Source organism: Eubalaena glacialis, chromosome 7 (genome assembly GCF_028564815.1).
Source record: "Eubalaena glacialis isolate mEubGla1 chromosome 7, mEubGla1.1.hap2.+ XY, whole genome shotgun sequence".
NCBI classification, from domain to species: domain Eukaryota; kingdom Metazoa; phylum Chordata; class Mammalia; order Artiodactyla; family Balaenidae; genus Eubalaena; species Eubalaena glacialis.
This window is the reverse complement of record NC_083722.1, coordinates 66,418,925-66,445,869: the sequence shown is the minus strand read 5'-3', so window position 1 is coordinate 66,445,869 and position 26,945 is coordinate 66,418,925. Positions and strand designations below refer to the sequence as shown.

Here is a 26,945-nt window from a genome sequence, read left to right as displayed (position 1 = left end):
ATCAGAGAGGAAATAAAAGAGATTAAAAAAATAGAAAAAATCAATAAAAAACCAAGAGCTGTTTTTTTGAAAGGATAAGCAAAATCAACAAACCTCTGGCCACCAAGGCTCATCAAGAAGAAAAGAGAAGAAGAAAGGCTCACCACAAAGAAAAGAGAGGAACCAAATAAATAAAGTAAGAAATGAAAGAGGAGAAATAAGAACTGATACCACAGAAATTCAAAAAACCATAAGAAATCATATGCCAACAAAATAGACAACCTAGGAGAAATGGACAAGTTTCTTGAAACATGCAGTCTGCCAGAACTGAATCAAGAAACAGATAATTTGAACAGATTGATCATTAGAAATGAAATAGAATTTGTAATTTTAAAAACTCCCTGCAAACAGAAGTCCAGAACTGGATGGCTTCACTGGGGAATTCTACCAAACATACAAAGAAGAACTCATACCTATTCTTCTCAAACTCCTCCAAAAGACTGAAGAGGAGGGAACACTCCCAAAGTCATTCTATGAAGCCACCATCACCCTGATATCAAAACCAAAGATACTACCAAAAAAGAATATTACAGGCCAATATCTCTGATGAATATAGATGCAAAAATCCTCAGCAAAATATTAGCAAACAGAATCCAATGACACATAAGAAGGATCATATGCCATGATCAAGTTGGATTCATTCCAGGGTCACAAAGATGGTTCAAAACACAAATTGATCAATGTGATACACCACATCAACAAAAGAAAAGTAAAAAACCACATGATCATCAATAGATACAGAAAAAGCATTTGATAAAATTCAACATCCATTCATGATAAAAATATCTCACCAAAATGGGTATAGAGGGAACCTATCTCAACATAATAAAAGCCATTTACAATAAACCCATAGCCAATATAATACTCAATGGTGAAAAGTTGAAAGGCTTCCTGCTAAATTCTGGAATGAGACAAGGATGTCCACTCTCACCACTTCTATTTGACATAGGATTGGAAGTCTTAATACAGTAATCAGATAAGAAAAAGAAATAAAATGGGAAGAGGTAAAATTGTCATTGTATGCAGATGAAATGATACTCTATATAGAAAACCCTAGAGACTCCACACAAAAACGATTAGAACTGATAAATGAATTCAGCAAGGTAGCAGGATACAAGAACAATATACAGAAATGTGTTGCATTTCTTTATACTGACAATGAAATATCAGAAGTAGAAAGTAAAAAACAATTCCATTTAAAATAGTGTCCACCCCCACCCCCCGCCAAAAAAAAAAACCTAGAATAAACCTAACCAAGGATGTGAAAGACCTATATGCTGGAAACTGTAAAACACTGATAAATGAAATTGAAGATAATCCAAAGAAATAGAAAAATATCCCCTGCTACTAGATTGGAAGAATTAATATTGTTAAAATGGCCACAAAACCCAAAGCAATCTACAGATTTTATGTGATCCTTATCAAATTACCCATGACATTTTTCACAGAACTAGAACAAATAATCCTAAAATTTATATGGAACCACAAAAGACCCAGAATTGCCAAAGCAATTCTGAGGGAAAAAACAAAGATGGAGGCATAACTCTCCCAGACTTCAGACAACACTACAAAGCTACAGTAATTAAAACAGCGTGGTATTGGCACAAAAACAGGCACATAACATCAATGGAACATAATAGAGAGCCCAGAAATAAACCCACACACCTAGTCAATTAATCTTCAACAAAGGAGGCAAGACTATACAAGGGAGAAAAGACAGCCTCTTCAGCAAGTGGTGTTGGGAAAGCTGGACAGCCACATGTAAGTCAATAAAGTTAGAACACACCCTTACACCACGCACAAAAATAAACTTGAAATGGCTTAAGGACTTAAATATAAGACATGACACCATAACACTCCTAGAAGAGAACGTAGGCAAAACATTCTCAGACATAAATCGCAGTAAAATTTTCTTAGGTCAGTCTCGCAAGGCAAAAGAAATTTAAAAAAAAGAAAAAAAAAGGGATCTAATCAAACTTATAAGCTTTTGCACAGCAAAGGAAACCATAAACAAAATGAAAAGATAACCTACAGACTGGGAGAAAATATTTGCAAACAATATGACTGACAAGGGCTTAATTTCCAAAATACACAGACAGCTCATGCAACTCAGTATCAAAAAAACAAACAACCCAATCAAAAAATGGGCAGAGGACCTAAATAGACATTTCTCCAAAGAAGACATACAGATGGCTAGCAGGCACATGAAAAGATCCTCCATATTGCTAATCATCAGAGAAATGCAAATCAAAACTACAATGAGGGGACTTCCCTGGTGGCGCAGTGGTTAAGAATCCGCCTGCCAACGCAGGGGACATGGGTTCAAGCCCTGGTCCGGGAAGATCCCACATGCCGCGGAGCATCTAAGTCCATGTGCCACAACTGCTGAGCCTGTGCATCACAACTACTGAAGCCCATGCACCTAGAGCCTGTGCTCTGCAACAAAGAGAAGCCACTGCAATGAGAAGCCCGTGCATCACAACCAAGAGTAGCCCCCCTGCTTGCCACAACTAGAGAAAGCCTGTGCGCAGCAACGAAGACCCAACACAGCCAAAAATAAATAACTAAAATAAATAAAATTAAAAAAAAAAACTACAATGAGGTGTCACCTCACACTGGTCAGAATGGCCATCATTAAAAAGTCTACAAATAATAAATGCTAGAGAGGGTATGGAGAAAAGGGAACCCTCCTACGCTGCTGGTGGGAATGTAAATTGGTACAGCCACTAGGGAAAACAATATGGAGGTTCCTTAAAAAACTAAAAATAGAGATGCCATATGATCCAGCAATCCCACTCCTGGGCATATATCTGGAGGAAACCATAACTGGAAAAGATACATGCACCCCAATGTTCACAGCAGCACTATTCACAATAGCCAAGACATGGAAGCAACCTAAATGTCCATCAACAGATGAATGGATAAAGAAGATGTGGTACATATATATAATGGAATACTACTCAGCCATAAAAAAGAATGAAATAATGTCATTTGCAGCAACATGGATGGACCTGGAGATTATCATACTAAGTAAATCAGAATAGACAAATACCATGTGATACCACTTATATGTAGAATCTAAAATATGACACAAATGAACTTATCTATGAAACAGAAACAGACTCACAGGCATAGAGAACAGACTTGTGGTTGCGAAGGAGGGGGAGTGGAGGAGGGATGGAGTGGGAACTTGGGATTAGCAGATGCAAACTATTATATATAGGATGGATAAACAACAAGGTCTACTGTATAGCACATGGAACTATATTCAATACCTTGTAATAAGCTATACTGAAAAAGAATCTGAAGCTGTACACCTGAAACTAACACAATATTGTAAATCAACTGTAGTTTAATAAATAAATTTTTTAAAACATCACCTTTTGAGCCTGTGTTCTCCGCATATTATTTGGGTTTCAGAGTGAAATTTCCAAAAGTTAAAGGCACTTTAAAAGAAAACTTCGCAGATATTTTGAGAATGCAAATTACTTTCAATTGAGAGTGAGGGGCCCTGCAGAAGCCGGAGGCTTGCTTCTCAACCACCCTCAGGTGTGCTCCTGTGCTGACGCTGCTGGAGCAGGGAGCCGTGCGCATCTGATTTAGCTACAGCCAATCAGGGCTGTGAAAATCATTACAGATCTGCCAATGCTACAGGCCACAGAGGTGCACAGGTGGCTGCAAGGCACTAACAAAAGATGACAAAGCAAAACTGAGGAGAGGCTGACCCACGTCCCTGGGTTTGGGAAACATTATTAGGAACAAAAAGCCCTCATCAGAGCTGCTCATCACCGCTGTCCTTTTATACTCTACCAGTGGGTGCTAATATTTTCTCCAAGTTATGGGCACCCTACATGTGATCCTTCCCATTTATCCAAAATCCACACGAAATCACTAAGTGATAAGTCTAACAAACCCCTCCTTGGGCTCCCCGGGCCTTAGCGTGAGGTGGACACACTCCCTACAGATTGTTTCCTGCAGGCTGTGGGGCTCAGGCAGTGTCCCTGAGTCCCTGTGCTTCATACACGTTCCTCTGTGCCAGCTTCATGGGAGTCTTGGTTACTGACCTCCCCCCTCCCCATTTCCTGCACTTCTAACCAAGCTCGTATGTCAAAACCTCTTTTTTCCTCCTGCTTTGTTGATATAACTTTTAATGTCTGTTACATTCTATTACCTGCATGTAACTTAATTCACAGTGACCACCACTTACATTACATACTAGGCGCTGTTCTAAACTATACATATACTAACTCATTTGCTCCCTGTAACCGCCCGATGAGAGGCACACCATTATCAACAATTTAAAGATGAAACTGAGGCACAGGGCGGTTGAGAAACCTGCCCGAGGTCACACAGCTCAGAGGAGGTTTGAGCCCAGGCCATGTGGCTCCAGAGACCAGGCTGCTAACCTGCAGCTGCCCGGCCCTTGCCTGATGGTGCGTCCCGACTCTGTGCTGGTTTTGGACTATTATAACATCACCCCATTATCCACTGGGTTCACCTGTGCTGTGAGATTCGGATTTGGATGGACCACACTTCCATCCTGTGAAGGTTTGCCTGTATTTTGGAAATTCTTGGTGAGGCTGAAATCTTGTCCTGTCCCACCTGGCTCAGACTTTTTTCTGCTTCAGCTAAATCTCTAAACCAAGGGAATCTGGCCCTAGAACACACCATGTTTACCCTATTCTGACCTTTAAGCACAAATTTAAGCAAGATTTTAAAAGTTGCCTAAAATTCTGGAAAGGAAGTTTAAGAGTTAATTTAAAAAAATACACAGAAATCCGTGTGAGTATGTTTTAAAGAAAGGCTTCTAAAGAAAGGCAAAGAACAAGAAAGTGTGGAAAATGTAGTGGGAAAGTTAGGTGGCAAAATCACAAGCACTTGAACAGCTAAAACATGGAAAAGCAAGCTAGTGATGGGTGAACAGCTTAAGAGAGCAACTCCAACAGAGGGAAATGTAAAGAATGAGCAAACCTAAACCTGGCAACACAGTGCAATTTACTAAACACATAAAGAGGGAGTAGAAATGTTCATGAATTATCCAAGAACCAGGAAGGTTATGATCAGCGACATCTCCTTTACTAGATGAGGAGAGAAAAGTGGTAACGGATGCTGCTTAAAAGGCAGCTGAGTTGAACGGATGTAATTTGGAAACATCCAGATACGAGAGTGGAGAATAAGAGTTGTGGGCTCTGGAGGGCCTTGAGGACATCCACAAAGGGGGACAGTAGAGCAGTGGCTCGAGGCCAGGCTTCGGCTGACGGTGCCTTAACCCTGGCCACTCAGGGGCCCAGAGCAGTTGGTCCCACCGTGTAGGATCAGGTCAGAAGGCAGATGGAATTTGTAAAAGAGAAGTGTAACTGGAAATAAAAAGAATCAGTGTCCATAAGATCAAAAACAAGCTATGACTAATCATAAGGAAATAAAAATAATATAAATATAAAATATAAATATATATACCACAATTAATACTTCTGGAACATCACATCATGTAATGTGCATTGCGACCACAAAAGAAGGTGACAAAGGCAAGAGCGACATGACAGGGATGGCCCGAGATGGCAGGGCAGAAAAGACAAAGGTGACACCAATTCTGTGTAAGAAAGGGAAAAGAGCGTTTCATATTTTGTCAAGTATTCATGTAAAAATAGTATAGTGATCAGTTTACCCCCAAATCAGAGGACTAATGACTAAGTTTCTTTTAAAAATTGAGTTACTTTTTTAAAGGCATCACTCAGTGTAGTAACTAGATCTCTAGGTGTGATGTTATTTTGCAAACTGAAATGCAGGAGGAAATCCTCCATCCAGGTTCTGCTACAATATGGTCCTGGGCCGTCTATCAGAAGAGAGAGGTTGACAATCTGATCTGTTACCATCAGCCCATGATACTGACACATCCATTGATGCTACCAGGAACTAACCCAGTTGTTCAGATCATCCAGATGACCAACAGCATCTGTTCTGCAAGAAGTGCTTCCTGGACAAGACTTTCACAGCATCACATGCTCAGGAACCAGCCTTCTCTTGATCTGAATGCAGGCAGAGGCCTGGGAGGAAGGGTGTGCTGGGCCTGCAAGATACCCCTCCCTTCCTGTCTGGAAGCCTGGGAGCCAAGGACGGAGGCAGCGTTCTCCCGCAGCATGAGTTTGTCGAGGTCAGGAAGCCCCGTGCGTAGCACACAGGTCACTCGGGTTACTAGGGAGATGAGACCCAGAGGGGTCTGTAACCAGCCAAATCTGCGACAATGATCTTGGTCAGTCCTCATCTTTAATGTGTCCTAAGTTGATGGGCAAGAACACTCCAGGGCTCAGGGTTCAGGCTGGGGGATGGGATGTGAACAGGCACCGACACAGAGGGATAACAGGCACCAACCCACAAGGGGCGGCTCCAAAGAAACCCCCCCCCCACAAGGCTCCTTCAGTGAGTCCCGAGTCTCAGAGTATGAGGGGATGCAATTTCACTGTGGCATGAAAGATAAACCCAGAGTTTAGAAAAATAAAAGGCTGAGGTAAACAGTTCACTAAACGAAATGTAGGAAAGAGTCCACTGCCCACACCAGGGTTTCAACCAAAAAAATTTTTTAATTTAAAATAAACATTTTTCTTAATATCAAGGGGGAATAGCGTTTAATCTAAGAAAACACTGATGGTCACCACCAGGAAAAAGACAGCAGGAGAGTGTGAGTGGCTGCATCTGTGCCCACAGCGTCTGCGCCCCTTTCTGGGCACCTGCCTGTGCAGGCACTTGGGCCCTTGCTCCCTGCAGAGGGGGCTCCCGCCTGCAGAAGCGCCTCACCCGTCACCCCTTGTAAAACGCAGGCACGACTTCGGGCGCAGAGAAAGCACTGGAGTTCCCCATCCCCCTTGGGATCGTCCCCAGCAGTGCTGGGTTTTCTCCCCACCTAAACAGGGTGTGACCCTTTGATAAACACAAACTTCTATGTCCTCCATTCGTGCCATCTGATATCTCAAAGTCAACATTATGACTAAAACCAAGCCAATAATCATAATATTGACTATGATTTTATTGCCCCCATGCCCAAGAGATGAACATGTACCCTCCACCCCTGGGGCGGTGGGTCCTGTCCCGTGGCGGCGGGTCCTGTCCCGTGGTGGGTAGGAATGGCCACCTGGGTGCCCGTGGCTGCCGAGTGGCACTGCCTGGGTCAAGCTGGAGCCAGGAACAGCTGATGGTTATACTTGATCTTTTTCTCCAAGAAAAACACCCTAAGTGCTAGGCAGGGCCTCGAGCCTTCATCCTCTTGATTTCCTTTTGCTCAGAACAGCTAATTCGCACTGATTCCCACCTCTAAGCCTCATGAAGTAGGATTAGTTCCTGCTTCTCCCCTACGTCTTTCATTCCACTTGAATTCTGCATCACCTGCATCCCTCCTGGGTGAGTGGCAGGCCCTGTGCCCAGTGCTGACGGCCACACAGGCTGATGGCACTGGCACAGCCCACTCCTCACTGCTCCATCACAGGGCCCTGCACACACCTGGGCAGCCAGTCAATGGTTTCTGACATCGAGAACTGAAGTGACACAATGCTGTCCCAGTTGGTGACAACAGGCCATTGAAATCTGTCCGGAGTCCCCATAGCACCGAACTGCAGGGGACATATCTGTGGGTTTCCCACTTCCCCTCTTATACTGACATCTGACACTGGATGCTAACGTTTCTTAGAGGAACAGGCCATAACGATGTGTGTGCACAACAGAAACACCTGCGTGAGGACAGCAGCACAGCTTCGTCTGTGAAGTAGAAATGACTTCTTTGCAGACGTGTAACTCTAGGTCTTCGAGAGCAAAGAATCCAAGCTCCCAGTGTGATCAGAGCCCAGAGCCCAGAGCCTGCATGAAGAAATCGGAGCATTTGTGGCTGACACCCCACCCCAAGTACAGCCTACTCAGACCACAGTGGGCTTCTCCTTAGCGTGCGAGTGCTTTGGCGAGACTTGGCCTGTGGCGTGTGCGGTGTTAGATGGGCTGAGACGGGATCTTCAGAATTTCGCTGAAACTAATTATGGAGTCAATCATGGGTTGACTGCCTAGTGCATTACACACGTGCCCCTCTCGGCCTTGAAGGGCAGTGCTCCCAGGATGCCCAGATGGGAGGGAAGTGGGTCAGAGCGAGGCGCTGCGAGACCGCATTGCAGGTGCATGAATGAGCTCGTCTCTGTTTCTGACCACAGTTCCAAGGATCTCTGCAGTTCTTTCCAAAATAATGGAAATATAGTAAGAGCTAATTTATTATTCTGTATGTAATATCACAGGGTCATACTTTGTTCACCCAATGGAAACAGAAAAGTTCTGATTTTTCTTAGGCCCAAAACACATGGGTGAATTTAGATGTTCTTGGTTCTCTAGGTGAGGCCAGTATTACCAAAATTCAGGTGTGTTATTGAAAAGAAAATTGTGAATTCAGAAAGAGAGTAAAAGCTAGGACTAAAATATTGTCGCTCTATCTACAAGGCACATTCAGAAGACTGTACTTAACAGGGGAAGCAGCAGTAAAACGCACTTTGTGAGGCTCCTAAAATCACCTCAGAAAAGAAGCTTCATTCCAATTCCACCTGCTTCTACTCGCCGCTTCTAAGTCTAAAACGTGGCTGTAGTTTATGCTTTGAGAGCAGCAATGGCTTCCTTCTCTGATTCCATGACACACTTTTCAGAGACTGGAAAGTTCTAGAAAGACAGCATCTAGCCCATGTGATCAGTGTTCTCTTTAGTCCAACCTTCGGAAAAAGAGATCCCAGTCGCCATTTAGGTTAAGCTGTCAGCCAGCACAATCCTGCCTAAGCCTCATACTTAGGTTCTGACAAAGGTTCTAACCAAAAGTCACACTATTTCGAGTGGGTCAGAACTCAACCTCCTTGCTCTGTTATTTAGAAATACAAGCTGATCCATCCAGCAGGTGTTGAATTAAACATGTCTTCAACTGTTCAGTTCTTCCTCTACCATTAATGCTGTTTTCTTGTGTGAAGCCAAGAAGAGCAGAAAGCGTAAGAGATAAGCTGTTTGCTAACAGGGAATCCCTTGGTAAAAGTCATAAACTACAGATGATTTTTGCCTGTTACCCTGAACGACCTGCAAGTCATTTTGTTAAGAGGAGATGGGATAAATGTTTCAGGAGCACGCGGCCAGGTTTGGGTGAAGTGATTCTGTGTCACCTAGCAAAGCCCACAGCTGATTCACAGTTAAGTTACGCAGCTCTAGGAGGGGGAAGCAAACCAGTGTTTCCGTAAGTTGTTCTGGACAAGTCAAACAAACAAGCTTGCACCAAATAAATAATCATGCCGTTGTTCCAGGTTGTGGGTATGTATATTTTTTTACCCTTTGAACCAAGCATTCCAGGTAAGTACATGGCAAGCCACACAGATAAATGCTCTTACTCATATAGGCTTAATTAAGAGGGCATGAAAACCATTGGAAGGGAAGAGAATAACATCCATAATGATTAATAAAAGAAGCTCAGGGACAAAGCCCCACCGTTCCTATTTTCAAAAAGGAACTGGCACCGGTATCGAGGCTCCCTCGGGTGGGCTAGAAAAGCCAGTCACTCCCCAGGCACACACAGCCCAGCAGCCACGTGTGACCACAGAGGAAAACGTGCCCGAGGGAAGTGGAACAAAACAAACCAGCAGGGTGAGTCAGGGCCCAAAGGCCTCAACACAATGAGATGACAGCTCTTTCCAAGCAAAGCCCTCCTCAGGTGCAAACTCAAGCTCACCCCACGGCGCTGGAGCTCCCGCCCTCCAGGGACTGCTCTCCATCCCCAGGGAAGCAGAGCCCCACTGACCCCACCAATGGCATCTACTACTGGGCTAAGCATGCTTCATGCTGTGAAGAGCTTGCAGCCCCCGGGAGACAGGGGGAGACCCCTGGGCTTCCGGCCAGGTTGGCACACCAGACTGGCCCTTGAACCCACCTCGTGGGCCTCTTCTCCTGGTTCTCTAGTCCCCTCCCTACCGCCCTCAGCACCGAGGGCAGGGCAGCAGGCCACGCTTGGCACTCACTCCCGACCTCCGGGACCAGCACAGGGACCTGGCAGCAGGTGACTAGTCTCAGGGCCCCACGGCTTTACATGCACCTGTGAATTCCTGCTGCTCTTCAAAGCCACTCTTGTGTCACACCTCCCACGAAGCCTCCCTGGCCTGCCACAGGTAAGGCTGCCAGGCCCCACCCTGTGCTCCACCTGGGCTGCCTGTGGCTTCCCTACCAGACGGTGGGCTCCCCAGGACAGGGTCACTCACTAGATAAGCTCAGCCAGGGCCCCTGTACGGGGGTGATCAAGATGTGGCCCAGAATTGTGGGTGAGCCCAAGAGGCAGGCTGGGGCGGATGCACAGTTCTGTGCTGAGACCAACTGCATCTACCCTTCACAGCGACCACGAACACATCCCGGGGGGCTCCTTTCTTCCCTAGGCTTCAAAATTAGAGCCCCCTCTGCCATCGAAGTCCCCTTCCCTCAGAGAGCCAACTCTACCGCTGGAGGAGAGCCAAGGGTGCTGGTGAGGGGATGAACACCAGCCCATGGACGACCTCCTTTACCAAAGAAGCAAAAGTCCACTTGGCAATTTCAGATGCTCTACGCGCAGCTTTTTTTGGCTGCGTTGGGTCTTCATTGCTGCACGCAGGCTTTCTTTAGTTGCGGCGAGCGGGGGCTACTCTTCCTTGCGGTGCACAGGCTTCTCATTGCAGTGGCTTCTCTTGTTGCGGAGCACGGGCTCTAGGCGCATGGGGTTCAGTAGTTGCGGCACGTGGGCTCAGTAGTTGCAGCATGTGGGCCCTAGAGCGCACAGGCTTTAGTAGTCGTGGCACGCGGGCTCAGTAGTTGTGGTTCATGGACTAGAGCACAGCCTCAGCAGTTGTGGCGTACGGGCTTAGTTGCTCTGCAGCATGTGAGATCTTCCCGGACCAGGGATCGAACCTGTGTCCCCTGCATTGGCAGGCGATGCTTAACCACTGTGCCACTGGGGAAGTCCCTATGCAGCAGCTTTAAGAGCAAAGTGAGATGGGCTCTCAGGCAGTGAGACCCAAACCTTGATGATCAGTAATCAGAATGTACCTGAGGATCTTTCATAAGATGAGTTCCCACTTTTCATTTAGCAGGTCTGGGGAGGTGCCTGAGAATTTTTTTTCCAAACTTTAAAATTTGCTATTATTTCAAACTGACAGAAAAATTGCAAGCATAGTGTAAGGATCTTAAATACGCTTACTCAGATTTACCAACTGCTTCCATTTTGCCCTGTTTATCATTCTCTTTATATTATTTTTTTCTTAATCATTTGAGAGTAAGTGGCAGACAACACACCCCTTTGCCCCTAGTTACATCAGTATATACTTCCTAACAACAAGGCCTTTTTCTTACATAGTATAGGAAAATGTTCCCTAATGATTTTGAAGGGTGAAGTGATGGTCATTTCCTATTTTATCAAACTTCCCAAATTTTATCAAGTTGATGGAATCCACAAAGTATAAAAACAGCTGGGAGTCCCTAAAGCATTACTGCAGAATGATAAAAACAACTGGTTATTCTGAGGAAAAGCAGATAGTGATGAACGCACGGCTTCCCTTGCGTTCACGGCACACATGATTTTGATGAACTGCGATAGAACGGGAGCATATCAACAAGCGTTCCACTGAGCTGAACTGGGGGACAGGTGGTGGGCAGCCTCTAAGAGGGCCCCCAGTAATGCCCTCCTTCTCCCTGCGGAAGCCCCTTTCCCAGAGTGTGGGCTGGACCCAGTGACTCACTTCTAGACAACAGAGCACGGCACAGAGAGGGGACGTCACTTCCGAGACGAGGTTACAAAGAGGCTGCGGCTTCCGTCCTGGGGGCTCCCTCTCTCGCTTGCTGGCTCTGACGGAGTCGGCTGCTGGGTGTGAGCAGCCCACGTGCTGAGGAACTGATGTCCCTGCCCTGAGGCCATGAGCTGGGGAGGGGAGCCCCCCCCAGTCAGCCCTGACGCCTGCAGCCCTGGCCGACTCCTTGATTACTGCCTCGAGAGGCACCCAGGAGCCACTTGCAGACACAGACGCTATGAGGGGGTGAATGTTTGTCCTGGGGTCATTTGTTCTCCAGCAATAGATATAGGGGATGGTTAAGATGGAACGTCACCAAATCTCATTTGAAGTAAAAATATGCTTGATTTCATGAAGTTCTGGTCAATGGCATAATCAAGGGTCAAGGGGTCCTGGCCAGAGAGGCGGGACTTCTCTCTCTCCTCTCCTGATTACTCAACCTCTCTCTCAAATGAATCCGTCCAAACGACTTTAAAAGATATTTCTATTTTTAAGATGCATGTACATAGTTGAAAAGAATCAAGCACTAAAAAAATATATTGTGAAAAAAAATTCACCCCTATCTTTGTGCCCCAGTCCCTCATCTTATTACATTACCAATTTCGTGATCATTCTTTCAGAAGTCTTTTTTCCCCCAAATATCGGTGTAGGATATTTCTGAAATATCTACTTTCTTGTTTTTAATACAGAGGGTCGCATAATATATCCTATTCTGTATCTTGCAAAATAAATCTTGGAGACGGCCCTATATCGGGAATTGTAGAAAGTTCTTTTTCTTTTGAATATCTGCAAGAATTCTACTGTACGGACAGGGCAGTTCATTTAAGTAGCCCCCCTCTAAGCCAGGATATTTAGGTTACGGGTGTGTGTGCGTCCTTATGAACATGTGAGTGTATCTGGGGGATAAATTCCTAGAATTCTTCATAGGCTATTAAACATCCTGGTTTCTCTCATTAAACAAATGAACAAAACCCTCCCCTCCACCTCTTACCCACGTGCTCCCCTCCAGCTGACACTGTAGTTTTCGCCTCCCTTCCCAGACAAACTTGTTGATAGAGTTGTCTATCCTGATTGTTTTCTCACCTCTTGCTTCCCAACCACTCCAAATCGGCTCCCGGTCCTATTAACCTAAGATCACCCTGAGTGCCGTATGGTTCAATCCAAGGGGCATGCCCCGGTCTTCATCTGATGCTTTCATAGCCGCGGTTGACATTTTGCAACCATCTCCTTCCTGACACTTCTGCCCTTGACTCTGTGACGTGACAGCCCACCTGGCCTTCCTGCCCTCCCAACCTCTCTATCTGGTCTTCTTCTGGCAGGCCCTCAAGAGCTGGCATTCCTCCAAGATCAATTCTAGGCCCTCTCTTCATTTTAGATTAGCACTGTCCAACAGAACTTTCAGTGATGCTGGGAATGATTTATTAAGCACTCAAAATGTGGTCAGTGCAACTGAGGAACTGAATTTTTCATCTGATTTAATTTGAACCAATTTAAATTTCAGTAGCTGCAGGTGGCTAAGGGCGACCACAGACAGTGCAGCTCGACACGCTCTCCCTAAGAGAGATCACACACACCATGGCCTCGGCGACCATCTATGGGCAGAGCACGCACACATCTCCATTGCCAGCCGGGATTTTCCTCTAAACTCACGTAACACTCACATAACCAATGCCTGCTTGCCATCTTCCCCTGGATGTTTCTAAACTGACAAAATTAAATTTAAGATCATCTTCTGAAGCTAGGCTATCTTCCCAATTAGTGAAATGCACAGCCAAGGAGCCTCAGAAAACCAAGTTTGGTTGACTCCATCTCCTAATCATCTCTCAGCTTTGTCTACTTCTCCACATCTTGACTACCTCCACGTGAACCCATCATGGAAACTGGTGGAACAACCTCCTTACTGGTCCACTTGTATCCTCTCTGGCTACACCTCCCAATCTGTCCTCTATGCTGTAACCTAATGTAAATGTGAAGATGCTCAAGCCCTTTCAGTGGCTTCCTGTGCTTCAGGGATAAAGGCACGGTCCAGTGTGCAAGGATCGATTTTGCCAACCACTGGCCAACTCTCCGTGACCCTCCCCCCTTCCCTGCAGCCACACTGGTCTTCTGTCTCCTGCAGTTACCATGCGGGAACGTTATCATTTCTTTTTGACTCCTTTCCTAGTTTTCAACATCACCTTCTCTAACTCTGGGAAGCAAACAAACAAAACCCTCCTGTTAGCCACAACATGAAGATTCTGGAAGAGCTGGTTCCTGAGTGATGGACACCACGGAAGAAAAGCGCTGCTCGTTTGCTTCTTCCCTTATGTGTCTCTATAAACCCAGGTCCCTTTCATACCAAAGCAGAACTGGAAGGGACTGTGCTGATCGGCCCTTCGCCGGCCCTCCTGCCAGCTGGGCAGCAAAGTCTGCTTGAACATTCCCAGTCAGAGGGAGGGCACCCCTCACAAAGTAGACCCCTCCCCTCCTCATTCTGGTCCACTGTGATGATTAGGAAGGTCTTCTTTATATTTTGCCACATCTATCCCAATGTTCCTTCTGGCCAGGTCCCAGGTCCCACTTTTGGAGTCGTAACAAAAATGACAACAGTGAGAGCAGCTACTGTTCACTGTGTGCCTGTCACTCTGCCAGCCTCGTGCCAACCAGCCTCGTGCCAACTGGCCTCGCAGTAACTCCACGAGCCGGATGCTATTATTATCACTAGTTGGTAACACAAGAACCTAAAACATAGAGACAGAAAACAATCCTCCCCCAGCATCAGAACATTCTGGTCACTCCTGAATTCTTCAATGTCTTTACTGAAATGCAGTGCCTGGAATTTAACGATACTCTGGTCCTTGCCACGCCAAGTGTGGTCCAAGGAGCAGCAACAGCTGCTTCACCTGGGACCCCGTCCTGATGCAGAATCTGGGGCTCCGTCCCAGACCAGCTCAATCAGAATCCACATTTTAACAAGAGCCCACGGGCACTTCAGAGTTTGAGAGACACTCGTCTTGGTGTGCTCAGAACACACTGGAACATTCACTTATTAATTCACTAGACCAGTGACCAGTCATCAACACCTACTATTCGTGCCCGGCACTACACAGGCACCAGGGATCCTCTGAGTCGCTCACAGCTGAGCTTGTGTCCAGCCGCGAGATGGGTAGGGCTGAGGGGCTGGTAAGTGTTAGGCAGGAGTGTGGTGGGGAAACATGGCGTCAGTGGTCCATTCTACTTAGGGCCTGGGGGCCACGGGTCAGGAAGGACTGGAGAAGCCAGCACCTGACCAAGTATTAAATGAGGGAAGGCATGTGCTGAGCTGCCACCGAGAGGGGCTTTCTGAGCAGTGAGAGGGTGATACCAAAGAATGAAGGTGGCAGAGAAATCCAGGGATAGAGACTGGGCAGGAGACAGGGCTGGGCCCAGGAGGCCTTGGGGTTGTACCTCTTTGTTCTGGAAATTAGTCTCTTCCTGCAACCTCTGGTTATAAGCTTCTCTGGCAGCTTTGCCTCTAGCTATAAGCTTCTCTGGCAGCCTTTCCTCTAGCTCATTTGAACTTGCAGCTAAGGAGACAGGCCTGCTTTTTTCACATGTACTTGGTCTGGTCAGATGTTTTTTGCCTGTACTTTTGTGATTGATTTTTCTAAAAAAAAAAGCAAGACCTTCAGTTGATCCTGATTAAATTTTAACTTGTCCTTTTGGACCGTCATCACTGAGCCTACTATGATCTTTTTGAGCCCCTTCATCCAGCACATCCCCCCAGCATCCCCCCATCTTTCCTTTACATCTTCATTTCATGCAGCTCCCCTTAGCTGTGCATTTTCCTGACATTCAGAGCTCCTTGCAAACTTTAATCTACCAGAGAAAATTACAGGTCAATATCACTGATAAACACAGACACAAAGATCCTCAACAAAACACTAGCAAATCAAATGCAACAACACATTAAAAGGATCATACACCATGATCAAGTGGGATTTATCCCAGGGATGCAAAGATTCTTCAATATCTGCACATCAATCAGTGTGATAGACCACATTAACAAACCGAAGAATAAAAACCACATGATCATCTCAATAGATGCAGAAAAAGCTTTTGACAAAATTCAACACCCATTTATGATAAAGACTCTCCAGAAAGTGGGCACAGAGGGAATCTACCTCAACATAATAAAGGCCATATACAACAAACCCACAGCTAACATCATTCTCAATGGTGAAAAACTGAAAGCATTTCCTCTAAGATCAGGATCGAGACAAGGATGTCCACTCTCGCCACTTTTTTCAACATAGTTTTGGAAGTCCTAGCCACGGCAATCAGAGAAGAAAAAGAAATACAAGGAATCCAAATTGGAAAAGAAGTAAAATTGTCACTGTTACCAAAGGGGAAATGTCGGGGGGAGGGATAAATCAGGAGTTTGGAATTAACAAATACACACTACTATATATAAAATAGATAACCAACAAGGATAGCACAGGGAACTCTACTCAATATTTTGTAATGACCTATATGGGAAAGGAATCTGAAAAAGAATGGATATATTTATATGTATAAATGAATCACTCTGCTGGACACCTGAAACTAACATGACACTGTAAATCAACTATATTCTAATAGCAAATAAAATGTTTAAAAAAACTGTATCAGAACGAGCTGTATTCCCTTCTGTTGCTACTCACTGCATTCCCTTCTGTTGCTACTCACTGCCTTCCCTTCCCAGCCCGTCTCTGCTGCTTCCTTCCTATAAGAGCCCATCTTTCACTCTAGAAGCTGAAAATGCCAGGTGCCTTCAGTCTCCTCAGTAGTCAGGGCATGAACCAGTAACTAAATCCTGGCCAGTGGGGCTTCAGGGTAAGTCTGCTGGTGGACTTTGGGTAACGTTTTCTTCCTTAATATAAAGAGACTCTGAAGAGCAGCACTGTTTTTATCCCCTTGCCTTTGGACATGTGTGTGAAGATGTGATGCCTGGAGCTCTGGCATCCACCCTGCGACCATGATGAAAGCCAACACACTGAGGGTGGCTGGGTGGGAAGATAGAAAAGGCCTCCCTAGTTTCTTAATGACATCACCGGCTGTTCCCCTAACCCTGGGCCAGGCCCACATAGGGATTAACTGTTGTATTACACTTTGAGTTCATTTAATAACTTTTATTCTTTATATGGGAACAAAGCAGAAATATCCCAGGTTATGAAAGTTCCTAAATCTCATCATTCTTACATTCTCCTGTAAATTACTGGGTACCTTCTCAACTAAATGTGTCATATCTATTGTTTATAATTCCACCTAGTCTGAAGGCTTTGTCTGGGCATGTTTTTCTCCCTTAAATTATAAAGTTCTCTTGATTCCACCGGCCAGTTTTCTGACAAGCTCATTCTTCTGGTGTACTCTGAGGTACTTTCTATGGGTTGCTAGTTATACTATGACATTTTAAGCCTTGTTCAGAAACCCAAATCATGTTCTTTGACATTCCCAGCAGCTACTTATTTCCCTTTCTTTTTCATTACAAAGGCTTGACCTCTCTTGCACACAGGGAAGCAGCTCCGGGCCCCTCTCTGACACACACAGCTCCAACACAGTCCAGAAGCAACTTGAGGCACCTCCCGTGAGCTGACCCCCTGTGGCCTGTCTCACTCAGCCCCACAATACGGCCCACCTCAGGCGACCCACCTCTTTCCCCAAGTCCCCCTCAGTCCAGCGTCCCCAGGCTCTGGTCTCTGCTCCCTCCTCCATTTCCAGATCTCTTCCTTCCTCATCTGCCCTCATCTGCAAAGCAAGCTGGCCTGTCACCTCAGTACTCTGTCCACCCCAGAGTTCTGCTCTGCACACAAGCCTAGGGGCCGAGCTGGCAGGGGAAGGTGCGGATGTACAGGTTATGATAACTGTTTTTTTCAATGACACTTCATTTTCAAGAGAATCAGGGGGAGTTTAGGGTGACTGGCAGGGTTATAGGTGTTGGCAGATTTGCTTTCGCATCTCGGAAACACGTGCCGAAGAGACAACATCCTTTCCACTCGGCAGTGCAAGCCTTATACTCGCGTCCTCTGGTTCCACCTGGGCGAGTAGCCCGTGTGGTCAGTAGCAGGTGTCCTCCTCCGACCTGGCTGCGATGCTTCTTCTTGTTCTCAGGCCTGGTGTGCCGCTGCCACTCGAGCAGGCCAGAGTCACCCCTACGGGGAAAGCATCTGTCATAAATACTCCAACAGTAGCTCTGCATTCTTCCCTTTCCCTCGTGTCAAATTCTTCCACCCTCCCCTCTTGACTCTAAGCTTCCTCGGGATGCTTGTCTGCCTGGCTTCCTTCTTGAATTTTTTCCATCCTGCACAGGAATGTTTAATCCCTTCTGAAATGTTAAAGCCTAGACCTTCTCTTCTAGCAAGGAGATCAGTGAGAATTTATAGGAAACAAAACAAACCACCTTACACTTGCATGCACTTTCCACATTTGACAGAACTGGCTCCCATGCTGGCCTGGAACACCAAGAGGCGTCCCCGTCACTCAGCACACCTGAGTGAAGATGGGCTCGCTGCGGGCCACCTGTGCTGGCATCGTGGTCACTCGGTCTCCCCAGCTCTAATTCTCACCATGCTTCCCACAGATGTGGTAACTGTGCTGACGTCACACGCCTGCGGCTAATGAGCTTAGCGGGCTATAAATCCAGGGCTGCCTGGCACCAACCCACTGCTTTCCTAATCCCCTCCATTTCCATATTTTCTGGCATTCAAAGGAAGTATACTCCTCTGTGACTTTTCCTAAAAACAGTTGTTTTGATTTCAGGAAACTACGATTTTCTGGACTTGTTTGCCACCCTGTTTCTGCTCCCACCCAGTGGAGCAGGGCACGGGCTGGGGAGGGGGCCAGGCAGCTCAACTCTGACACAGCACGTCTCCAGCCCAGAGGGAGTAACCATCAGTGTTCCAGAGGCCCCTCCTAGGACCGTTTTCTAGCAGATTCGTCTGTTTTTCTTCTAGCTTTCTCATTGTATAGATGAGATTTGGAAAAGCATGTTTTTAATTTTGATGAAGTGCCATTTATCCATTTGTTCTTTTATGGATCATGCTTTAGGAGCCTAAGAAATCTTAATGCCTAATGCCAGGTCACAAAGATTTTGTCCTATTTTTTTCCCCAGATTTATGGTTTGGGGCTTTACATTTAAGTCTATGGGCCACATTGAAGTGAAATGTGGTCCGTGTTCATTTTGTTGCACATGGATGTCCAATTGCTCCAGCACCATTTGTTGAAAAGACTGAGCTTTTTCTCCTGCACCGTCTTTGTACCTTTGTCAAAAATCAGTAGTACAGGCTGTCTGCCTCTCTCTCATACTATTAGTTTTCTTCAAATTTCTGATGCTCCCTGGTGGTTTCTTCACATTTTTGAAAGAAGGGACTAGGTGATCCTTGGTGGGCTACTCACATTTGGGAAAGGGACTAGGTGACAAGGATGGGAAGCCTCTGGGGGTGTCCTCTCTCCTGGTCCCACCTGTCTCCACCTGGCCCTCCCCTCTGAGTGGGGGGGCGGGGGTGTGGGCTCTGTGGAAGCAGACTGCATTACCCCCCAGCCTCTCTCTCTTTAGGGTGTGTGTGCAGGCGGCAGGAGGTGACCTGCAGCCCGCGAGGAGCCACAACAAGAGCCCTGGGTGCGCAGGTTTAGCATCTTCCAGCCCCGGGTACCATGGCCTTGCCTGCGGCCCCTCCCTGTGGGTCACGGAAGTCCAGAGTAACTTGGAGATCCCTCACAGTTCCAAAGCTCCTTGCCTACCTAAGCCGTCCTAATTTTCTCCCTTAGGGGAAGTGGAGCTCCTGTGATGAGCCACCCAATGCCGGCCTGCTCCCCGTCCCCCTCCACCGTGGGGCGGCGCTCAGCCCCCAGCAGTCACCTGCAGCGTCTCTGCTCTAGTTCTCTGTCACCCTTTCCTAGTCTGCTTTCTCTTTCACAGAAACTTCTCAGCCTTTTTTGGTTAGCTGATGGTACTCTCTCTTGTCTTCCGAGATTATTTATTTATTTTTAAAAATTTATTTATTTATTTATTTATGGCTGTGTTGGGTCTTCGTTTCTGTGCGAGGGCTTTCTCCAGTTGCGGCAAGTGGGGGCCACTCTTCATCGTGGTGTGTGGGCCTCTCACTATCGCGGCCTCTCTCGTTGCGGAGCACAGGCTCCAGACGCGCAGGCTCAGTAATTGTGGCTCATGGGCCCAGCTGCTCCGCGGCACGTGGGATCCTCCCAGACCAGGGCTCGAACCCGTGTCCGCTGCATTGGCAGGCAGATTCTCAACCACTGCGCCACCAGGGAAGCCCAGTCTTCCGAGATTTTTAATGCATTATGCTTTTCTTATTTTTCCTTTTGTTTGAATGGTCTTTGGATGAAGCAGAAGTACATGGGATGTTTTGAGCTCGGCAGTCCTACTTGATGGTCACAAGTGTCAGGGACGTGCGAACTCACTTTCCCACAGAACGTTCACTAAGTCATCCCCAGAGACAGACAGCAGAGCTGGCCAGGTCACCAGGCCGACCAGTCACACTGCATACAGAAAGCTGGCTGGCCGGGAAGCCTGGGAAAGTCCTGAGCTTGTGTGGTCTCGTTCTCCATCTGGAAAACACTGCGTCTTTAAAAGAGGCCTTCTGGCTCTACAGCTCTGTGGAAGGGGAGCCAGCGGGCATGGGCACAGCTAGGGATGCTGGAAACCACAAGCCACGCATGACTGACTTTGTCAAGAGTCAAGCCCATAGTCTGTCATGTCAAGAACTTTTTTTCTTTTCCTTAACCATCTTTCACGATGGACTTGAGTCTGCCTCTATCTATTTTCTGGAAGAAAAGTACACATGTGTATATATTTGTATTATCGACCCAGTACTTAGTAGTACTAGATTTTAAAAAACTATATTGAGAGATTTTGTTTTGTCCTTAAATGCATCAATAATCTTGGTCCCACAGACTGTTTTTTTTAAGTTTCTGTAGTATTTTTTTCTGCACTAAGACCGGCTAGCCACAGCATTTATCAAGGAACTGCTGGGGTGAGGTAGCAGGGACCAGCATCATCAAACATGCAGTTTCCATCATATTCACGATCCAAAGGAGTACACAGTTTCATTTCAAAAAAACAAAATAAAAAACTAAAAATTTCAGGTTCCTATTTACACTGAAGTTCTGCCATTAAATCACTGTGCATGGGCTTCCCTGGTGGCGCAGTGGTTGAGAGTCTGCCTGCCAATGCAGGGGACACGGGTTCGAGCCCTGGTCTGGGAAGATCCCACATGCCGCGGAGAAACAAAGCCCGTGAGCCACAACTACTGAGCCTGCGCGTCTGGAGCCTGTGCTCCGCAACAAGAGAGGCCGCGACAGTGAGAGGCCCGCGCACCGCGATGAAGAGTGGCCCCCGCTCGCCGCAACTAGAGAAAGCCCTCGCACAGAAACGAAGACCCAACACAGCCAAAAATAAATTAAAAAAAAAAAAATCACTCTGCATAAAAATACATTAAGTTTTTTAAAAGGGGGAAAAAGTAAACACAAAAATATACCACAAATATCCTTCATGACTCACTCCTTTTGCTAATGGGCTCCTGCTTCTGCTGTTAGATTCTCTTGTTAATTTTGATCTGGCTGTTTACACACATTTTTAATTCGTTCAATGATTTCACAGACCAGCAGTTTCAATTTGTTTCAGGCAAAGTGGACTGTTACAAAAGATCCCAGACTATTTTCAGGTTGGAAAAATAAATGAATTGAAATTGGCACTATTCTACATGACTGCTTTTTTGTTCTAATTACAGAGTGGAGTCCTTTCCATAAAAGTAAAAATGTTCAGTGCTTCTATAATACATATAAGAAGTAAGATCAATACAAATATCTTCCTATATTTCCTAACCTTTCCCTTGCATTTTTTTTTTTTTTTTTTTTTTTTGGGCCATGCCACGCGGCATGCGGCATCTTAGTTCCCCGACCAGGGATCGAACCCGCGCCCCCTGCAGTAGAAGTGTGGAGTCCTAACCTCCGGACCGCCAGAGAAGTCCCTCCCTAGCATCCTTAGCAGCGTCCAAAAGCCATCACATTTTTAGAGGCAGGTTTAACTGACGCTTACTCTGTGGTAAGCGCCAGGCATGGGCACTGCTGTTTCTTCTTAATCCGCACCGTGGCTCCGAGAGGTTGGCATCACCACCCCGTCTTCCTGAAGAGGAAGTCCAGCTCTGAGGGGGGTGTCACTGTGCCCAGGGTGAGAGTGGCACTGGGGGCACAGAGCCTCCAGCACCCCCAGCGCCAGCCTTCCCCTCACCTCGGCAGCTATACAAGTCGGTAGCCGTAGACAGGTGCCTGATGTACCTGCTCCCTGGCTAGTTTCCCTTAAAGCAAACGAACACAAACAAAACAACTTAATTTTCATAAATCTATGAAGTATTACTCTTCCTATTAAAAATTATAAAATATTTCACAAAGACACTGCACTGGAAAGAATGCTATACGATCCCGACGTCCCACCCCTGTCCCCATTTCTTTAAGAAATGAACATTGCTAATACAACTTATCCTGCCCCGGAGACCCCTCTGGGTCTCAGCCTCCACCCTCGACCCCCAGAAGGGACCACTCTCCTGGATTTGGTGTTTATCATTCCCATGTGGTTGTCTTCCCCCTGACGTATTATGCCTAAGTGGTGCACAGAATTACTCTGTACATTTTAAAACTTTATGTCAGTGGTAGAGTCGCCCACACGGGGCTCCAGGGTGAACCGGTTACTAGCGTGCCAATTCTTCCACCCCCAGCAGCCCTCCCTCTGTGTGCTGTAGAGACACCATCACCTTGCTGGAGGCTGAGGGAGTCCTGGTCCTTTCCAAGGCCCCGCATCCCACAACTGCCCCACATCTTGGCCCTGTTAGCACCGCACCCGGCAGCCAGCACCCCTGGGGACTCTTGGCCAGCCGGAGGGGGAGTGCTGAGGCGGGACAAGTGACTAGCGTTCATGTCTTCTCTTCAAACCAATTTAAAAACATCTCAGCGTCCTCACTGAGGACAGTCAGACAGCTGACGTCTCAAGTGGGAAGAAATGCTCGACAACAAATCAGCGGATCACCAAGACCTCATCCGCCATCTACCGAGGATTTCAGCTCTGCTCCAGGCAAATGAGAAGGACATTTTTTCAGGAAGCATCTTGCCAGGGCTGATGTTTGTTTTGTCTTAAGGCAAATGGCCACTTTCCACACCAACCCAGGATTAAACATGCCTCCTCTGTCCTCTCCGGAGGGAGAGTCTGCGAAGCCTCTAATCCATTCTGCTCAGTGTTCAAGTCCTTGATTGGCATATTTCTTCCTCCACTCGCCGCCCCAGCCCAAACATTCACCCCTGCAAACAGCGAGTGCTGAGCAGGGGGCAGTTGGGGGGGGGGCGGGTCCCGCCGGGGTGGAGCCACAGCTCTCAGCTGTGCACGGGGCACCCAGGGCACCGCACGCAACTCCCAGCCGCGCCACTGACACTTCACATTTTCGAGGGAAACAGCAACACCCAGCATCAGCTGTCAGAGAGGAGCCACGGAGGTTAGCCTTCCTCCACACCTGATGCTTTCAGGCTAATCCCGCTCAGTCTAACACCTGGTGAGGTGAGCCTTACTGAGGGGAATGGCTTTGACTGGGGGGGCAGGAGAAAGGTCACCTGGGCACAGAGGGGACATGGGCTGGGCCGGGGTTGCGTGGGTGCAACAGGAAGATGCTTACGGCAGCACGAGAGGCTGGGCTGCTCCAGGTTTGTGGCAAAGGGGAAGCAGATGTGACCTATCACCCAACAGGACTGCAGTGGGCGTGGCGAGGCGCCGACGGGCAGGAGGTCCCTGAGCCTCAGAAGCACCTTTCCTATGTTGCACATCCCGTGGTCTTATTCCAAACCCAAGGTAAATCGCGTTGTAATATTTTAGGCTAGCCACACTTTGTTTTAAATAGGCTTGGTCAGCTCACCTATAAACTTAACTACAAATGATCACTTTCTTCTTATTAGAACATGTGTTCTGCATCCCAAATAAATGGCTTATAATAGAATCTTTCAATTCAATAAACATTCACTGAGTGTCTATGGTGTGCACACCCTGGGGTATACACTAGGTCCCCAACCACACAGTGACTCCCATCTCCTGGTATCCACGCCTTGGACAATCCCCACCCCTGAGTGTGAGTGGAAGCTGGGACTTGCTTTTAATCAACACACTATGACAAAGGTGATGCGACGTCACTCCCATGATAGTTACATCACACGACAAAGGTGAAGGGATTGTGTAGATGTGAATAACATTCCTCATCAGCTGATTTCAAGTTAACCAAAAAAGAGATTATCCTGAGTGGGCTGGACTTAACAAGCTGAGACCCCTTTAAAAGAGAGCTTAGGGACCCAAGGACGGGTGTCTCTGTGAGACTGTGACCTTGGCACTGAGAGCAGGCCCTGCAGACCCTCTTGAGTGCACCTTGTGGAGGCCCATGGCTGATGGGCTGGTGCTGCCCCCAGTGAGGGAGACCAGGCCAGGGCGCCAGGTTGGAGACCAGATGGTGAAGTAGAAGGACTTGAGCTCACTTCCTCTCATGAAAACACCAAAATCACAACTAACTGCTGAACAACCATTGACAAAAAAGACTGGAACCTACCAAAAAAGATATTCTACATCCAAAGACAAAGAAGAAGCCACAATGAGATGGGGTCAGACACCAGAAGCAAGAGGAACTACAATCCTGTGGCCTGCAGAACAGAGACCACAAACACAGAAAGACAGACAAAATGAGAGGGCAGAGGAATATGTTCCAGATGAAGGAACAAGATAAAACCCCAAAAGAACAACTAAGTGAAGTGGAGACAGGCAGTCTACCTGATAAAAGAGGGCTTAGGCTGCCCATGAGGTCAGAGGCTCCAAGCACTGAGACTCTTCTTTGCCAACTTTGAAGAAGTAACTGCCAAGCTGTGAGAGGCCTATGGGGAGGGCAATGAAGGAAGGTGGACTCCAGGAGCCAAGAGCAGCCCCCAGCAGACAGCCAGCAAGACAGGGACCTCATAGTCCTACTGCCACAGAAGATAAATTCTGTGAACCTTAGAAAACTTGAACAAGATCTCTCTCCACTTGAGCCTCTGATGAGCCCAAAGTCCTGGCCGCCATCTTGACTGCAGGCTGGTGAGACCCTGAGTAGGGGACCCAGTGAAGCTGTGTCCTGACCTGACCCAGAGAAACTGTAAGATGACAAAGGTGTATTGTTTTAAGCCACTAAGTTTGTGTTTATGGTTGCAGAACAATAGAAAATGTAGTACCCAAGGTAGAAGCTATTTATGCTACATTCTCGATGCACTGAATACATGAAACAGTCAAGCCGAAATTGTCTCCAAACATTTTATGGTTTTAAATAAAGGAAGATTTAGAAAATGTCTCAAATGTGGGCCATAATTTTCATCTGCAAATTGACCTGACATGCTTTCAATCTTAGGCAAATTAAAACTCCTGTGTGTTGCCTGGCTCTTCTGGCAAACTCTTCTTGGTTTTGCAGGATTTTGGTGGCTTTAACTTTTAAGAACCTCTATCCTTTGGTGACCTCTAAACACTAGCGTTCCAAGCAATCCCACCTGGAGGAATCCTGGGGTAAACAGGGTCCTGTAGCTTAATTAGAAGAAGGGCCCGTGGGTTCCTGAAGCAGTTTACAGGGAGGAGGCATATATGATGTGATACTGGCCACCTTCACCCAGGAAGTCCCACTGCCCTTCTGTGACCCTGCTGTGTTACGACTTTATCAAGATTCAAAGCTTTCTGTTAATTTATCAGAGACTGACAAACTACTCCTTAACACTTTTTTTTACCTGTAGGTTTTCCCCAAAGAACCTAAAACGTATACTTATCATAGCTAATTTACCTGATATTGCTATACTTCCATCAGCTATTTTGTCAAAGGTAATTACCTACTTCTTTGGGTCTGAAGAGAAAAACAATTTTCCTCTAATTTAGTTCAAGTGGCCTGGTAGCTAAGGTGAGATAATTTTAACCATTCTTGAAAGTGTACTGTGGAAAAGGAGAAAGAAAAGAAATCATGACAACGGAGCAGGCTAACCGCACACCGTTACTGTGATGACGCCGCACCAGGCAGAGCTGGAGAAACGCAGCCCTCGGGGAGCAGGAGTAACCCCACCTGCCATGGCAACCTCTCAGTGCCGCCTTCTGGCACCTTCTAAATGGACCTCTAGACGGAGATGGGCCGGGAGCAGGATGACGTAAGGCTCCTGCTCCCATGGGGACACGTCTGCCATGTGGAGAGCAGGCTGCACTTGGGCCTCGCTGAGGGAGAGCTCGCACCCCCGGAAACAAGATGGAAACACCAAAGGCACACGACATGCAAATGCGTCCACTTACCACATTCCACTCATTTACAAATCAGTGGGATATTTAGTTAACACTATCGTGACCGCATTTTTAGAGGCCAGTTTTTAAATGCCGCAATACTGAAATCTTCAAGGTAAAAAAGGAGCCATCGTTACCTGTTTATTGCTAAGTTTGAAACAATCATCATATTGTTATGCTGATGAGGTACCGGTACTTGCAGAACTGTGTCTCACACACATATCATGGCTGATAGGAACACCAGTTATTAACGACACTGAAGGGCTTCCGTGACAAATCACGTGACACCCAATTCATGACAGTTAAAGTATGCAGAATGCAGTCTAAAGACAGGGGTGCTGGACGTCTCTCCCAAAAGCAAACTGCTGCTTTATATCCCTCGTTACCCACAGAGCAAAAAAGACGAAGTGAACACTAAATTCCATGTACAACATCTCAATTCCTTCCCCATCTATGGGAACACAGGCATTTTTGGACAACGGTGCAGTTGACCACATGACTATTGTTTGACCACCTAAGGGAGAAGCCTGGTGGGTCGCCCCACCCCACAGTGTGCAAGCCGAGTCTCCATGAGAGGATGTGCTCGGTAGCAACGGGGGCACCTGAGGGATCGCCTGGTCCAGCCACCAGTTTAGTGACGGGGACACAGAAGCCACAGTTGGGAGACTCGCCCAAGCTCGCACGGCTTCTCCACCCAGAGCTCAGACCAGAATCCAGGCCTCAGCATCATAAACTCCTAGAAGGCTGGTAAAGGTCTCCACCCAGAGCTCAGACCAGAATCCAGGCCTCAG

General features: G+C 46.9%; 1 protein-coding gene across 2 annotated transcripts in view; it reads right to left on the bottom strand.

Moving 5' to 3' along the window:
• Window positions 1-26,945, bottom strand: part of ANO10 (anoctamin 10) — a 233,319-nt gene that overhangs the window by 11,068 nt on the left and 195,306 nt on the right. The window contains exon 13 of one of the 2 annotated variants that reach the window (XM_061195263.1): window positions 16,988-17,986. The exons of the other annotated variant lie outside the window; for it this stretch is intronic. Within the exon in view, the coding sequence (XP_061051246.1) occupies window positions 17,981-17,986 (6 nt within the window). The 3' untranslated portion in view covers window positions 16,988-17,980. Of the gene's footprint in view, window positions 1-16,987; window positions 17,987-26,945 lie in introns of those variants that run through there. 2 annotated transcript variants of the gene reach the window in all.